Raw genomic sequence first — 17538 nt, forward strand, 5'->3', positions numbered from 1 at the left:
TACACTCCCTACCCCAACACATGCATGACCTCTCCCATTATCAACGTCCACCACTAGAGTGGTACATTTATTTCAATCAACATGTTTATCACCCAAAGTCCATAGCTTAGATTAGGGTTCACTTTTTGTGTTGTACATTCTACTTGTTTGAGCAAAGTCATAATGACATGTATCCATCATTATATTATCATACAGAGTCTTTTCACTGTCCTAAAAATCCTGTGCTCTGCCTATTCATCCTTCCCTATGTCCGGACCCCACAGAACCACTAATATTACTATCTCCACAGTTTTGCCTTTTCCAGAATGTATTATAGTTGGAATTGTATAGTACATAGTCTTTTCAGACTGATTTCTTTCACTTAGTAATATGCATTTAAGTTTCTTCCATATCTTTTCATAGCTTTTTAACATTGAAAGATCTTCCATTCTCCTGATATACCAAAGTTTACTTATCCATTCACCTACTCCTTAAAGGATATCTTGGTTCCTTCCAAGTTTTGGCAATTACAAATAATCCAAGAACAAGTTTTTGTGTGGACAGAATTTGTACCTTCTTGGGTAACAACAAAGAAACACTACTGCTGGATCATATGGTAAGCGTATGCTTAGCTTTATAAGAAACTGCTAAACTATCTTCCAAAATGGCTATCCCAGTTGGCATTCCCACCCCAGTGAATGAGAGCTCCTGTTGCTCCACATCGTGGTCAGTTGTCAGTGTTCTGGATTTTGGCAATTTTGATAGGTGTACAGTGATAGCATATTGTTTTAACTTGCATTGCTCTGAAGACATATATTGTGGAGCATCTTTTCATATGCTTATTTGCCAGCTGTACATCTTCTTGGTGAGGCATCTGTTCAGATATGTGGCCCATTTTTCAACTGAATGGTCTGTTCTCTTTTTGTGCAGTTTTAAGAATTCTTTGTATGTTTTGGATAATAATATATCTTTCACAAATATTTTCTTGCAGTTTGTAGCTTGTCTTATTCTGTTGACAATGTCTTTTGCAAAGCAGGAAGTTTTGACTTTAATGAAGTTCAGCATATCAATTATTTCTTTCATTACCGTGTCTTCAGTATTGCATCTAAAAAATCATCATCAAGAAATGGAGAAGATGGCAGAACAGGAAAGCCCTGAATACACCTTCTCCCACAAGCACAGGAAAATTGCAATTACTTACAGAGAAATTATCAATGGAAACAACCTGAAGACTAGCAGAAAAGATTTTCCACAACTAAAGATAAAAGAAGGAACCACATGATAAATGAAACTAAGTTAGATCTTTGAAAAGATAAACAAAATTGATAAAACTTTAGCCAGATTCACCAAATAAAGAGAGAGAGCCCAAATAAAATCAGAAATGAAAGAGAGGTTACAGACAACACCACAGAAATTCAAAGAATCATAGGAGATTACTACAAATAATTAAAAGCAATAAATTAGACAACCAAGATGAAATGGTTAAGTTCCTAGAAATGTACAATTTTCTAAGAGTAAGTCAGGAAAAAATAGAAAATATGAACAGACAAATTACCAGCAATAAAACTGAGTCAATAACCAAAAATTCCCACCAAAGATCCAGGACCAGACAGCTTCAAAGGTAAATTTTACCAAACAGTAAAAGAATAGTTACCACCTGTCCTTCTCATGCAATTTAAAAAAACTGAAGAGGAAGGAACTTATTCTACAAGACCAGCATCAAACTGACACCAAAATCAGACAGAGACACCACAAAAAGAGAAAACTGCAGGCAAACATTACTTATGAACATGGATACAAAATTCCTCACAAAATATTAGCAAATCAAATTAAATAATACATTAAAAGATTATACACCATGATGAAGCAGGATTTATCCCCCAAATCATATAATCATCTCAGAAGATACAGAAAAAAATTTTAATCAGAATTCAACATCCATTTACGATTTTAAAAAATTCTCAACAAAGTGGGTATACAGGGAATCATATCTCAACATTAAAGCCATATATGACAAGCTTACAGCCAACATCATACTCAATGGTAAAAAGTGGAAAGCATTTCCTCTAAGATCAGAAACAAAACAAAGATGTCCCCTTTCACCACTTTTATTCAACATAGCATTGGAAGTTCTGGCCACAGAATTAGACAAGAAAAATAGGGATGAAAATTGGAAAAGAAGAAGTAAAGCTGTTACTATGTGCGATGACATGATACCATACATAGAAAACCCTAAATACACCACCAAAAAACTAAAAGAACTCATCAATGAAGTCAGTAAAGTTGAAAGATACAAAATTAATATATAGAAATCTGTTGCTCAATATCACCAAAATCATTTCTATACACTAACAACAAACTATCAGAAAGAGAAATTAAGAAAATAATTCTATTTGCAATTGCATGAGAAAGAACAAAAAGTCTAGGAACAGGTCTAACCAAAGTGGTAAAAGACCTGTACTCAAAAATTATATGATACCAATGAAGGAAACTAAAGATACAAATAGAAAGACATACTGTGCTTATGGATTGGAATAAACAATACTGTAATGACCATACTTTGCAAGGCAATCCACAAATTCAGTGCAATACCTATAAAAATTCCACTGGTATTTTTCATAGAACTAGAATAAATAACTTCAAAATTTGCATGGAAACACAAAAGACCCCAAATAGCCAAAATAATCTTGAGAAAGAACAAAGCTATAGGTATCATGTTCCCTGTTTCAAACTATACTACACAGTTGCAGTAATAAAGACAATTCAATACTGGCACAAAAACAGTCACATAAATCAATGGAACTTAATAGAGAGGCCAGGAATAAACCCATACTGGTCAAATTAATCTACAAAAAAGGAGGCAAGAAGACACAATAGGAGAAAATATAGCCTCTTCAATAAATGGTGTTGGGAAGACAGGACAGCTACATGTAAAAGAATCAGCTTAGACATTACATCATACACAAAAATAAACTCATAATGAATTAAAGACTTAAATAGGAGACCTGAAACCATAAAACTTCCAGAAAAAAAAAAAACATAGGCAGTACTCTCTTTGATACTGAACTTAGCAATACTTTCTTGGATCTCTCAGGCAAGAGAAACAAAAGCAAAAATAAACAAATGGAACTTACTAAAAAAACTTTGCACAATGAAGAAAACCATCAACAACGCAAAAAAGGCAACCTAAAAAATTGATATTTGCAATGATACACCAGAAAGCTTCCACAAGCTTCTTATCCTTATCCATCAGAGGATAGACAGAATGAAAATCACAATCACAGAAAAATAACCAAACTGATCACATGGATCACAGTCTTGTCTAACTCAATGAAACTATGAGCCATGCCATGTAGAGCCACCGAAGATGGATGGGTCACGATGGAGAGTTCTGACAAAACGTGGTCAACTGGAGAAGGGAAAGGCAAACCACTTCAGTATTCTTGCCTTGAGAACACCATGAACACTATAAAAAGGCAAAAAGATATGACACTGAAAGTGAACTCCCCAGGTTGGTAGGTGCCCAATACGCTACTGGAGAAGAGTGGGGATATAGCTCCAGAAAGAAGAGGCTGAGCCAAAGCAAAAACAATGCCCAGTTGTGGATGTGACTGGTGATGGTAGTAAAGTTCGAAGCTGTAAAGAACAACATTGCAAAGGAACCTGGAACGTTAGGTCCACGAATCAAGGTAAGTTGGGAGTAGTCAAACAGGAGATGGCAAGAGTGAACATTGACATTTTAGGAATCATTGAATTAAAATGGACCAGAATGGCAAATTTAATTCAGATGACCATTACATCTACTACTGTGGGCAAGAATCCATTAGAAGAAATGGAGTAGCCCTCGTGGTCAACAAAAGAGTCCAAAGTGCTGTACTTGGGTGCAGTCTCAAAAATGACAGAATGATCTCTGTTCATTTCCAAGGCAAACCATTCAGTATCACAGTAATCCAAGTCTATGCCTCAACCACTAATACCAAAGAACTGAAGTTGAACAGTTCTATGATGACTTACAAGACCTTCTAGACTAACACCTAAAAAAGATGTCCTTTTCATCATAGGGGACTAGAATGCAAAAGTAGGAAGTCAAGAGGTACCTGCAGTAACAGGCAACTTTGGCCTTGGAGTACAAAATGAAGGAGAGCAAAGGCTAACAGAGTTTTGCCAAGACAGCACACTGGTCATAGCAAACACCCTCTTCAAACAACATAAGAGACGACTCCATACATGAACATCACCAGACGGTCAATACCAAAATCAGATTGATTATATTCTTTGTGGCAGAAGATGGAGAAGCTCTATACAGTTAGCAAAAACAAGACTGGGAGCTGACTGTGGCTCAGATCATGAACTCCTTATTGCCAAATTCAGACTTAAATTGAAGAAAGTAGGGAAAATCACTAGACCATTTAGGTATGACCTAAATCGAATCCGTTACGATTATACAGTGGAAGTGACAAATAGATTCAAGGGATTAGATTTGATAGAATGCGTGAAAAACTATGGACAGAGGTTCATAATATTGTACAGGAGGCCATGATCAAAATCATCCCCAAGAAAAAGAAATGCAAAAAGGCAAAATAGTTGTCTGAGGAGGCTTTACAAATAGCTGAGAAAAGAAGAGAAGTGAAAGGCAAATGAGAAAGGAAAAGATATATCCATCTGAATGCAGAGTTCCAAAGAATAGCAAGGAGAGAAAAGAAAGCTTTCCTAAGTGATCAGTGTAAAGAAATAGAGAAAAACAATAGAATGGGAAAGACTAGAGATCTCTTCAAGAAAATTAGAGACATCAAGGGAACATTTCATGCAAAGATGGGCACAATAAAGGATAGAAATGGTATGAAGCAGAAGATATTAAGAAGAGGTGGCAAGAATACACAGAAGAACTATACAAAAAAGATCTTCATGACCCAGATAACCACGATGGTGTGATCACTCACCTAGAGCCAGACATCTTGGAGTTTGAAGTCAAGTGGGCCTTAGGAAGCATCACTACAAATGAAGCTAGTGGAGGTGATGGAATTGCAGCTGAGTTATTCCAAGTCCTAAAAGATGATGCTCTGAAAGTGCTGCACTCAATATGCCAGTGAATTGGGAAAACTCAGCAGTGGCCATAGGACTGGAAAAGGTCAGTTTTCATTCCAATCCCAAAGAAAGGTAATGCCAAAGAATGTTCAAACTACTGCACAATTGCACCATTTTGGATGCTAACAAAGTAATGCTCAAAATCCTCCAAGCTAGGCTTCAACAGTATGTGAACCAAGAACTTCCAGATGTTCAAGTTAGATTTAGAAAAGACAGAGGAGTCAGAGATCAAATTGCTAACATTCATTGGAATATGGAAAAAACAAGAGAATCACAGAAAAACATCTACTTATGCTTCATTGACTATGCTAAAGTCTTTGACTGTGTGGTTCACAACAAACTGTGGAAATTCTCTAAGAAATGGGAATACTAGACCACCTTACCTGCCTCTTGAAAAATTTGTATGCAGGTTAAGAAGCAACATTTAAAACTGGCCATGGAACAACAGACTGGTTCCAAACTGGGAAAGGAAAACATCAAGGCTGTATACTGTCACTCTGCTTATTTAACTTTTAAGCAGATTACATCATGCGAAATGCCAGGCTGGATGAAGCACAAGCTGAAATCAAGATTGCTGGGAGAAGCATCAATACCCTCAGATATGCAGATGACACCACCCTTATGGCAGAAAACAAAGAGGAACTACAGAACCTCTTGATGAAAGTGAAAGAGGAGAGTGAAAAAGCTGGCTTAAAATGCAACATTCATAAAACTAAGGCCATGGCATCTGGTCCCATCACTTCATGGCAAATAGATGGGGAAACAATGGAAACAGTGACAGATTTTATTTTCTTGGGCTCCAAAATCACTGCAGATGGTGACTGCAGCCATGAAATTAAAAGACACTTGCTCCTTTTAAGAAAAGCTATGACCAACCTGAGTTGAGTTAGTCGCACAGTCATGTCTGACTCTTTGCAATCCCATGGACTGTAGCTTGCCCTGTCCATGGGATTCCCCATGCAAGAGTACTGGAGTGGGTTGCCATTTCCTTTTCCAGGAGATCTTCCTGTTCCAGGAATTGAACCTGGGTCTCCTGTATTACAGGCAGATTCTTTACCTGAGCTACCAGGGAAGCCCAACCTAGACAGCATATTAAAAGGCGGAGACATTACTCTGTGGACAAAGGTCCATCTAGTCAAAGCTATGGCTTTTCCAGTAGTCATGTATGGATGTGAGAGTTGGACCATAAAGAAAGCTGAGCGCCGAAGAATTGATCCTTTTGAACTGTGGTGTTGGAGAAGACTCTTGAGAGTCCCTTGGACTGCAAGGAGATCCAACCAGTCCATCCTAAAGGAAATCAACACTGAATATTCATCAGAAGGACTGATGCTGAAGCTCCAATACTTTGGCCACCTGATGCAATGAACTGACTCACTGGAAAAGACCCTGATGCTGGGAAAGATTGAAGGCTGGAGGAGAATGGGATGACAGACGATGAGATGGTTGGATGGCATCACCAACTTGATGGACAAGAGTTTGAGCAAGCTCCGGGAGCTGGTGATGGACAGGGAAGCCTGGTGTGCTGCAGTCCATGGGGTCACAAAGAGTTAGACACGACTGAGCAATTGAACTGAACAGAATGATACGTCTGACCTGGGGTTAGCATCAAATATATATAAAGAACTCATACATCTCAATATAAAAAAATACAATTTAACAATGGACAGAGGATCTTTTTCCCAAGGAAGATATGAAGATCGCCAAGAGACACATGAAATGTGCTCAATATCATTAAAGTCATCACAGAAAGGCAAATCAAAACTACAATGAGATATCACATTACACACTTTGCAATGGGTATTATCAGAAAGACAAGAAATAAAAAGTGTTGGCAAGGATGTGGAGAGAAAGGAACTCGTGTATTGTTGGTGAAACTGCACATTGGTATAGCCTCCATGGAAAACAATAAGGAGTTACTGAAAAGATTAAAATAGAACTACCATATGATCCAGCAATTCCACCTTTAGGTGTACATCCATAGAAAATGAGAACACCTCAATATTCATTGCAGTACTATTTGTAATAGATAAGATATGGAAGTAACCTAAGGTACCACTGATAAACAGATAAGAAAGATGTGGAACACACAATGTTCCCTTGTGTATATATACATATATATACACACACACAATGGAACATAACTCCAGAGAATTAAATCTTGCCCTTTGCAACAACATGAGTGAACCTAGGGGGCAATAGGTTAAGTGAAAGAAGTCAGACATAGAATGACAATACTGTATGATTTCACCTGTATGTGGAATCTAAAAAACAAAACAATACAGAAACAGATATAAGGTGGTTGCCAGAAAGGAAAATGAGTGGGCAAAATGGGTGAAGGGGATCAAAGGGTACAAATTTAGTTATAAAATAAGTCACAGAGATGAGATATAACATACAACATAGGAATTATAGTTAATAATATTGTAATAACTTTGTATGATGACAAGCGGTTACTAAATTTATCATGGTGATCAATTCATAATGCACATAGACATCAAAACTATGTTGTATACCTGAAATGCATATTATATTGTATGTCAATTCTACTTCAATTTTTTAAAAAAAGAAATTTGAGTTTTAAAAATTAATAAAAGAGAAAAATAAAGATGTTCCCAGACATAAAAGGCCTCAGAAGGTTTACTATTCAAGAATCATCTTGGGAAACACTCTTGGAAGACATACTTGAGCATAAAAATAAATGTACCCAGGAATATACTATGAAATATGGTGAGTAAAGGTGAATACATGTCATCAAGTCCTAAAATTTGCTATTATATAAATAAAGAAGCAAAACAAAAACCACATAATACGGGACTAATTACTTCTCAATATCTAGTTTCCTCTTCTTTCTTAGTAATAAAACCCTAGGTAATGTGCTCACCTAAAAACACACATTTCTCAACTTCATTCTGACCAAAGAGACAAAAGCCACAATATTATATGGGACTATTAGAGGGAGTATGTGCAGAGATTGAATTTGTTACAACATTGCTTCTGTTTTATGTTTTGGATTTTTATGGCCACTAGGCATATGAGACCTTCATTCCCGACCAGGGATTGAACTCTCACCCCTTGCACTGGAAGATGAAGTCTTAACAACTGGACTGCCAGGGCAGCCCAAGTCATAGTTTTTACTAGCCTTTTCTTAGCAATTAAGAGCAAAGATAAAGATGATCTGAACAACACCATAAACACCTTGACCTAACTAATAAGACTACTACATTACACCCAACAACTGCCAAATATACACTTTTTCAAGTACACATAATTTGTTTACAAAGAAACTATATGATGGCTCAGATGGTGAAGAATCCACCTGCAATGCAGGAGACCTGAGTTTGATCCCTGGGTTGGGGAGATCCCCTGGAGGAGGGCATGGCAATCCACTCCATTATTCTTGCCTGGAGAATCCCCATGGAAAGAGGAGCCTGGCAGGCTACAGTCCATGGAGTTGCAAAGAGTTGGACAGGACTGAGTGACTAATCACATATACGTGGGGCTACAGAAGACTCAAATTTAAAAGAATAGAAATCATCTGTTAAATAATCCCAATGCAATCATATTAAGTACCAGTAAAAATAAAATATCTATATAACTTTAAATATTTGGAAATTAAACAATTCACAGGTCAAAGAAGTTGAAAGATATATTTAACAAATCGTTTGTGAAAATGTTTATACTACCCACAGAAATCTACAGATTTGATGCAATCCTTATCAAACTACCAATGGCATTTTTCACATAACCAAAAAAAAAATTTTACAATTTGTATACGCTTACTCTTTAACTTCCTCCACACAATTTAGTTTGTGATTGCATTTTTCTTTTGCTCATATTGTTTCCCTTACCTAGAAAGTCCTCACTGCCTCCTTTACAAATTCAGATCAATCCTATAAATCCAACAAGCATTTAATGAAATCGTACTAAACACTAGCCACTAAAATTAGGCAATATAAAATGTAAAACTAAAAATAGGCAGCTTTATACGAAAGGATTTTATAATCTACATACCTTTAAAATCCTAATTCACGTCCTACCTCTTCAATGAATTCTTCCCAGGCTTTCCAGTCCATGATGACAGAGTTAGAAAAGAAAGGTTTCTTGAGCCTTCAACCTCTTCCCTTGCAGAGACCAAGTTATAAGCTATAGAATATGATTATTAACAATTTTATTTTAATATGCTATGTTGATTCCTACACTTTGTCTCCTCAACTAAATTTTAAGTTCCTTAAGTATAAAGACTTGGTCCAGTGGTTAAGAATCTGCTTTCCAATGCAGGGGATATAGTTCGATCCCTGGTCAGGGAACTACGATCCCACACACAGTAGGGAGACAGCCTGTGCACTTTGGAGCCCGAGCAGCACAACTAGAGTGAAGAACAAGAGCTGCAACAAAGATCGCACATGCTCAACTAAGCCAAATGAACAAATATTTTAAAAAATGTAAATACCATAGCAATTATATATGTCCTCAAAATGTCACACACAGTGTAGATACTTTAAAAACATTTATTTTATCTTTACATGGTAAATCTAACCGTACTTGTTTGCTAGACATTTCTCTATTTAAGAGTAAAAATAAACCATGCCATCAGTATGTTGCTCCAAGCTAAACCCAGTTTTGAACCTCTTACTAAGTAACAACCCAGTTACAGCATTTTTATCCTTTCTCATATACAGTTAGTGTCTTTATTATGTCAAAACCACCAATTAATTAAATCATACACAATAAAATTAATAGTTGATATAAAAAGAAAAATTCCAGCTTTTTAACTAAAATTTTCATCAGTCAACCAGCTGTTGAAGATTTTTTAAACAGTCCAAAGTTTCCTTAAATTCTTTCTACCCTTAGTAATACCATCCTTTCAACTTCTAAAAAGTTTAGGAAGGTTTAGTTACTATAATTGTGATATACATAGACATCTTGAAGAAACAAGATTGATTTTCACCCAAAATTTGGTTTGGATATTGAGACTGATGATACCACACACTCCAAAAAGCTATGACAAGGCTTATTACTTACAGAACAACATTTTCTGGGGAGAACAGACCCGATCTCAAAACCTAGTCTGAAAATGGCAGAGAAAGGAGATACTAGCTTTGGGTTTTTACGGCAGTTAGGGATAGGCCATGACAAAAGTTCCTATACATGGTTTTGAATGTTCCATTGATGCCAAAGGAGGAAACTCCTGGGCTTTCTTACCAGCTTGACCAAATGTGGGGCAGGAGGGGAAGAAGACAGGTGAGGCTCAAAGTCTTTCTGCAGTCACAGATCAAATTATGAAGTCAGACTCTTTATTACTTCATAACTCAGTACAATTAGTTTTAAAAAGCACAGGTACAAAGATATTGAGTAATTATATTTATACAATTTCATCAAAATTTAATTATCTTCATTTAACTGTATAAATGACTGATAAGCAAATACTATTAATACATAAAAAACATAAAGGTGAATTTTTTGTTGAAGACAGGAATCAAAGTTTTAAGTGTTCTTCAAAAACGTTTAAGCAAAAATAAATATTAACAGTATCACCATTAATGCAACCATCCAACTTTCATAAATTAGCCATTCACATTTAATTTTCTTCTATTAAAGATACCATATTAGAATAATGAGTAATATTTAAATTTTTGTTGTATTATAAAAAATAACATTTTATTCAATATCAATAGTATACATTCTTCAAGATCGTTGTAAAGTACCACTCTCTTTACTGTAGCAGTGAAGCATAGGTTCTCAAAGAATATAGCTTGCAAAATCAAAACCAAAATAAATAATGATAACTAATGCTGCAAATAAAGACAAATGTAGATGATACAGGCTTGATTTCCTTCAATATTAAATCAATATAATCAAATAATTTTACTATGGTAACCCATTATTTCTTTAATCAACAAAAGAAAGTGGTCTTCATAGTTTAAGTAATAATATAAATTTATGCCCTAGATAATTGCAGAGCAGTAAAATAATTCAATAAATCAGTAACTAGTTCAAAAAAAAGTAAATTGTGTGGTATTTTGTGAGGAAGATGAAAACCCTTTTACAGAAGAAAGTGCTGAGTTTTTATCCTGTTCAATTGAAAACGGAAAACTAAAATCATCCCTTTCAGCTCCAAATGTATGAGTTGAAGAGTCTGATGGAAAAGGAAAAGTAAAGGCATCTTCTCTTTCTGGTTTCCCAAACAAGTTTCCTGAGGAAGATAAATAGCACAGTGTCATGCTATTTATGTTACATAACTTGTACAACCTACCAAATTACAGTATACAGCATACAATAAATAGGGTAACATTAAATCAGATATTTAATTGTTTTCCTCTGATGTGCAAAGCTTTGTCTTTTGTACTATGGAAGGTTAAACAGTTTCAAACTTAAACCCTACTTTGATGTAATTTAATTCAAGTATATAAAGAGTGTTGTGTTAGTCGCTCAGTTGTGTCCAACTCTTTGCGACCCCATGGACTATAGCCCGCCAGGTTCCTCTGTCCCTGGGATTCTCCAGGCAAGAATACTGGAGTGGGTTGCCATTTCCTTCTCTAGGGGATCTTCCCAATCCAAGGATCGAAAGTGGGTCTCCTGCATTGAATTCTTTCCCATCTGAGCCACCATGAAAGCTAGTGTATAAGGTAGAAAAAGGAATAAAAAATCTCAGCTGGAGAGAATAGCACAGAGGAACAGAAACAGATATGACTCGATGGACATGAGTTTGAGTAAGCTCCAGGAGTTGGTGATGGACAGGGAAGCCTGGCGTGTGCAGTCCATGTGGTTGCAAAGAGTCAGACATGACTGAGCGACTGAACTGAACTGAACTGAGTAATGTCTAACTACTTTTAAAACCAATGATTATTCTAACTAAGGAAATAGCTTTCGCTAATTGTGTGGAAGTGTTTTTAGGCTAAAAGATATGATAATGTCTATGATTAGTCAACTAAAGAAAATAGCACTAATTTTGTATTCTTCAAGTAAAAGGTAAAACAGTGAATATGAGTCTTGCATTGTATAATTAAATTAAATGTTTAAATAAATATTATGTTCAAATTTCATATTTAAAAAAAAGAAATATAAGGGAAACAGAAATCAATTCAACTTATCAGAAGCATTGAGAAATAACAAAGAGTTATTAAAATGGAATTAACAAAGATGAGCTTGGAAATGAATGAATTTCCAACTACAGAATCTGTACTCTATTTGGTAGATAAGATGAACCCATTAAAAGTTTTCAAGCAAAGATATGACAAGATTTGAACTGCTTTATAAGAATTTCTCAAGAGATAATAAGAAAGACTGGAATAGGAAAATGTTTAGAAATGGGGCTAAACAGGAAAGAGATGATAAATCCTTGGCATTACCTAAAATCATAGAAAAAGAATGGAGAAAGATCCAGTGATCTGAAACATACTATATAAGTCAAGTTTATTCAACTATTATTAATTGAGTAACTACAATATACTTTTCATGGCATTGTTCAAGGAAACTGACATAACAATTAAAAGAGTTTTATACTTTTAAAAGGAACTTTTGAAATCAGCTTCATAAAGAATTATTTGGTTAATGATTCTAAGAACTGCCATTAAAGAAAAATATTGTTTTTCATTCATTATATTAAGATTATAGTAAACCCATGGCTGATTCATGTCAATGTATGGCAAAAACTACTACAATATTGTAAAGTAATTAGCCCCCAACTAAAATAAATATATTTATTTTTAAAAAAAAGATTATAATTGTAAAATAAAATTTCAATATCTTAATTATAATTTTAATTACTATTTAACAATTTAAAATGTATAGCAATCCAAAGGCTTATTTGAAATAAGTCTTTTAAAGCATCTATATTTTTTCCACATAGAACCAATTCAATTACTACATTAAGCAAAACAATTCATTTTGTGCCATTTTGAAATTTCATATATTTTCAAATATCTCGGTTACTTTACCCTAAGTAAAGCTGATCCAACCAGCAAAAGTTGGGTGGATGGATGGATGGATAGAGGGATGGACAGATGGATAGACTGATCTTGAGTTCTTCCTCTTTCCCTTTCTCACTTCATTTTTTCACTGACTTTAGTATACATACGTAAGACTTAAACAAAAGAAGATAGCTATAACATAGCTATAGATCCAAGAAGAACTAAAAATCTTAAATCTCTAATATCTAATCAATAAATTCAATAAAGTTGCAATTTACATCAAAATAATTAAATACTTAGGAATAAACTTAACCAAAGAGGTAAAAAACATCTACTCTGAAAACTGTAAGACACTAGTGAAAAAAATTAAAGACAAAAAAAAATGGAAAGGTATCCTGTGTTCATGGATTGGAAGAAGTAACATTGTTAATTGAAATGCCAATACTACCAAAAGCTATCTATAAATTCAGTGTGATCTCTATCAAGATTCTAATGACTGTTTTTACAGAAGTAGAAAAAAAATTAAAAATTTATATGGAACCACAAAAGAAAAGCCAAAGCAATCCTGAGAAAGAATAAGGAGGGAGGAATTGCACTCCTGATTTCAAGCTATACTACAGAGCTATAGTAATCAAAACAGAATGGTACTGACATATAAAAACAGATAAATAGATCAATGGAACAGAACTGAGAGCCCAGAAATAAACCCAAGCATATAAAACTAATATTTGATAAAGGAGCCAAGAATACTCAATGGAGAAAAGATAGCCTCTTCAATAAACATTGTTGGGAAAATAGGATATTTACATGAAAAAGAATGAAAGTAGACCACTTATACTACTTACAGATATTAACTCAAAATAGAGTGAAGACTTAAATTTAAGACCAGACACCATGAAACTCCTAGAAGAAACTATACAAAAAAAGATCTCTGATTTGAGTCTTGGCAATAATATTTTGGATATAACACCTAAAAGCACAAGCAAAAGAAAAAACTTCTGCACAACAAAAGAAACAATCAACAATGTGAAGAGACAACTTACAAAATGGTAAAATACATTTGTAAACTATATAGCCAATAAAGAGTTAACATCCAAAATATATAAAGAACTCATACAACTCAACAGCAAACAAGTAACTCAATTAAAAATGGACAAACAGTCTGAATGGGCATTTTTCCAAAGAAGATATACAAATGGCCAGCAAGAACATGAAAAGATGTTCAATGTCACTAGTCACTAGGGAAATGCAAGTTAAAAATGCAATGAAATATCATCTCATACCTGTTAGAATGGCCAAGAAATAACAAATGTTGGTGAGGATGTACAGAAAAGGGAACCCTTGTGCACTGTTGTTGGATTTATATACTTCTAAAGCTACTATGGAAAACAGTATGGAAGTTCCTAAAAAAAATTAAAAATAGAACTACTCTATGATCCAGCAATTCTACTTCTGGGAATATATCCAAAAGAAACAAAGCACTAACTTGAAAAAATTTCTGCACCCCCATGTTCATAGCAGCATTATTTACAATAGCCAGGACATGGAAATGACCTAAGTGTACACTGATGAATGAATGGATAAAGTAGTCATCAGATATCTAAAAATGTATATAGACATATGAATATTATTCAGCCATAAAAAAGGAAAAAATCCTGTCATTTACAAAAACATGGATGGACCTTGAGGGCATTATGCTAAGTGAAATAAGTCAGACACTATATGATTTCATTTATAAGTGGAATCTAAAAAATTGGAAAAGAAAGAAAACCAGACACACAGAAAAAGAGATCAGATTAATGGTTACAAGAGGTGAAGATGTCAAAAAGTACAAACTTACAGTTATAAGATAAATAAATACTAGGGATAGAATGACATGATGCCATAGTTAACATTGTTGTGTTATATATATGGAAATTCTTAAGGGATTAAATCCTAAAAGTTCTCATGGTGAAGAAAAAGATTTTGTTTTTATTGTATCTAATTTGATGATGGATGCTAACTAAACTTACTGTGGGATACCATTTCACAATATATGCACATCAAATCATTATGTCACACATCTTAAATTTTTTATTTAAGTGGCGTATGACAATTTTATCTCAATAAAACTTAGGGAGAGGCAAAAAATGTAAGGTAAGGGAGTTTAAGAGAATTGGGAGAAGACAGGAGGGAAGATATGAATTTGGTCATCACCTGTATTAAAATATTTGAAAATGCTAAAGTGAATGAGTGTCAAATGAATAAAAGAGTCAAAGGGGAAAATGTAAATAGATTTAATATTTTAAATAGTAGGCATTTAAAGCATGTCTACAATTGGTAGATTCATTCTGGTGTTGTGGTATTTAATAACCATTTATGACAATTCCAAAATATATGTCTCACCCCACTGAATTTCAGATACAAATATAAAATTTCCCATTTACTTTCATTTAATATCTACTATAGACTTTTCAATGATAATACTTCTAAAATTAAACTCCTGTCAATCTCAAGGGCTTCCCTAGTGGCTCAGACAGTCAAGAATCTGCCTGCAATGTGGGAGACCCGCATTTGATCCCTAGGTTGGGAAGATTCCCTGGAGAAGGAAATGGCAACCCACTCCAGTATTCTTTTTTTTTTTTTCCACTCCAGTATTCTTGCCTGGAGAATTCCATGGATGGAGGAGCCTGGCAGGCTACAGTCCATGGGGTCGCAAAGAGTTGGACATGGCTGAGCAGCTAACACTGTATAAGACACTGTCAATCTCAAATTAACTTTTACAGCCTTCCATATTTCAATAGATGTTAATTCTATTCTTACTATTATTCATATCAAAATCTTGGCATCATCCATCTTCCTCTTAATCCTTACATCCAGTCCATAAGTAAATCCTTAACAACTCTTATCTTCATAAAACTATATAACTAAAATCTCTATAACTGTATAACTAAACTAAAATTAAACTAAAAGCTAAATAACTATAAAATTTTAATAACTAAAATCTGTCCTCTCTTCACCACTTCCACTGACTTCAACCTCACCTTTATCAGTTCTCACATGTATTATTTCAATAGCTTTCTAATAAATCTCCCCAGTTTCCCCCATGCTTCCATAAGGTCTGTTCTCCATAAAGCAGCCAAGCAATTCTTTTAAGACCTAATTAAATTTAAAAGCTTTTGCACAATGAAGGAAACTATAAGCAAGGTGAAAAGACAGCCTTCAGAATGGGAGAAAATAATAGCAAATGAAGCAACTGACAAAGAATCTCAAAAATATACAAGCAACTCATGCAGCTCAATTCCAGAAAAATAAGCGACCCAATCAAAAACTGGGCCAAAGAACTAACCAGACATTTCTCCAAAGAAGACATACAGATGATTAACCAAAACATGAAAAGATGCTCAACATCTCTCATTATCAGAGAAATGCAAATCAAAACCACAATGAGGTACCATCTCATGCCAGTCAGAATGGCTGCTATCCAAAAGTCTACAAACAATAAATGCTGGAGAGGATGTGGAGAAAAAGAAACCCTTTTACACTGCTGGTGAGAATGCAAACTAGTACAGCCACTATGGAGAACAGTGTGGAGATTCCTTAAAAAACTGGAAATAGAACTGCCATACGACCCAGCAATCCCACTGCTGGGCATACACACCGAAGAAACCAGAATTGAAAGAGACACGTGTACCGTAACGTTCATCGCAGTACTGTTTACAATAGTTTGGACATGGAAGCAACCCAGATGTCCATTGGCAGATGAATGGATAAGAAAGCTGTGGTACATATACACAATGGACTACTACTCAGCTATTAAAAAGAATGCATTTGAATCCATTCTAATGAGGTGGATGAAACTGGAGCCTATTATACAGAGTGAAGTAAGCCAGAAAGAAAAACACCAATGCAGTATACTAACACATATATATGGAATTTAGAGAGTAACGATGACCCTATATGCGAGACAGCAAAAGAAACACAGATGTAAAGAACAGACTTTTGGACTCTGTGGGAGAAGGTGAGGGTGGCATGATTTGAGAGAATAGTATTGAAACATGTTTATTATCATATGTGAAATAGGTCGCCAGTCCAGGTTCAATGCATGAGACAGGGTGCTAGGGCTGGTGCACTGGGATGACCCTGAGGGATGGGATGGGGAGGGAGGTGGGAGAGGGGTTCAGGATGGGGAACACATGTACACCCATGGCTGAGTCATGTGAATGTATGGCAAAAACCACCACAATATTGTAAACTAGTTAGCCTCCAATTAAAAAAAAAAAAAGACACAAACCCTGTCAGATCATTTCAGTTCTTGCTGAAAACTCTTTAATAGCTTCCTATCTCAAACAGAAACCCCACCACCACCACCTCAAAGTCCTTAATGGTGTAAGGGCGTAGTATGGTGTGTTCTCCCTCTAACCTCTCTGATTCAATTTCCTACCGGTTTTTCCTTATTTATTTTATCCTAATCATATCAATTTAGCTGCTATTCAATGAACATGCTGAGCACAGTCCTATCTCAAGGTCTCTGCACCCTGTGCCTAGAACCTGCACCTCCTTCAGGTCTCTGCTCAAATGCTGC

At 35.1% G+C, this 17538-nt stretch overlaps 1 protein-coding gene and 1 long non-coding RNA gene across 27 annotated transcripts in view; both read right to left on the minus strand.

Moving 5' to 3' along the window:
• The window catches only part of LOC145513432 (uncharacterized), a 78235-nt gene extending 67953 nt beyond the window's left edge, over positions 1 to 10282 (minus strand). The window contains exons 1-2 of the long non-coding RNA XR_014059390.1: positions 10087 to 10282; positions 9076 to 9207 (exon numbers count right to left, since the gene is read on the minus strand). This is a non-coding gene — a long non-coding RNA (uncharacterized LOC145513432). The remainder of the gene's footprint in view (positions 1 to 9075; positions 9208 to 10086) is intronic.
• A 38-nt stretch (positions 10283 to 10320) lies between these two features.
• The window catches only part of C7H14orf39 (chromosome 7 C14orf39 homolog), a 53985-nt gene continuing 46767 nt past the window's right edge, over positions 10321 to 17538 (minus strand). For all 26 annotated transcript variants that reach the window (XM_081509770.1, XM_081509788.1, XM_081509780.1 and 23 more), the window contains one exon: positions 10321 to 11257. In XM_081509770.1, the coding sequence (XP_081365896.1) occupies positions 11058 to 11257 (200 nt within the window). In that variant the 3' untranslated portion in view covers positions 10321 to 11057. The remainder of the gene's footprint in view (positions 11258 to 17538) is intronic.

The sequence above is a fragment of the Giraffa tippelskirchi genome, chromosome 7, assembly GCF_054371585.1.
Source record: "Giraffa tippelskirchi isolate mGirTip1 chromosome 7, T2T-mGirTip1v1.2.pri, whole genome shotgun sequence".
In the NCBI taxonomy this organism is placed as follows: domain Eukaryota; kingdom Metazoa; phylum Chordata; class Mammalia; order Artiodactyla; family Giraffidae; genus Giraffa; species Giraffa tippelskirchi.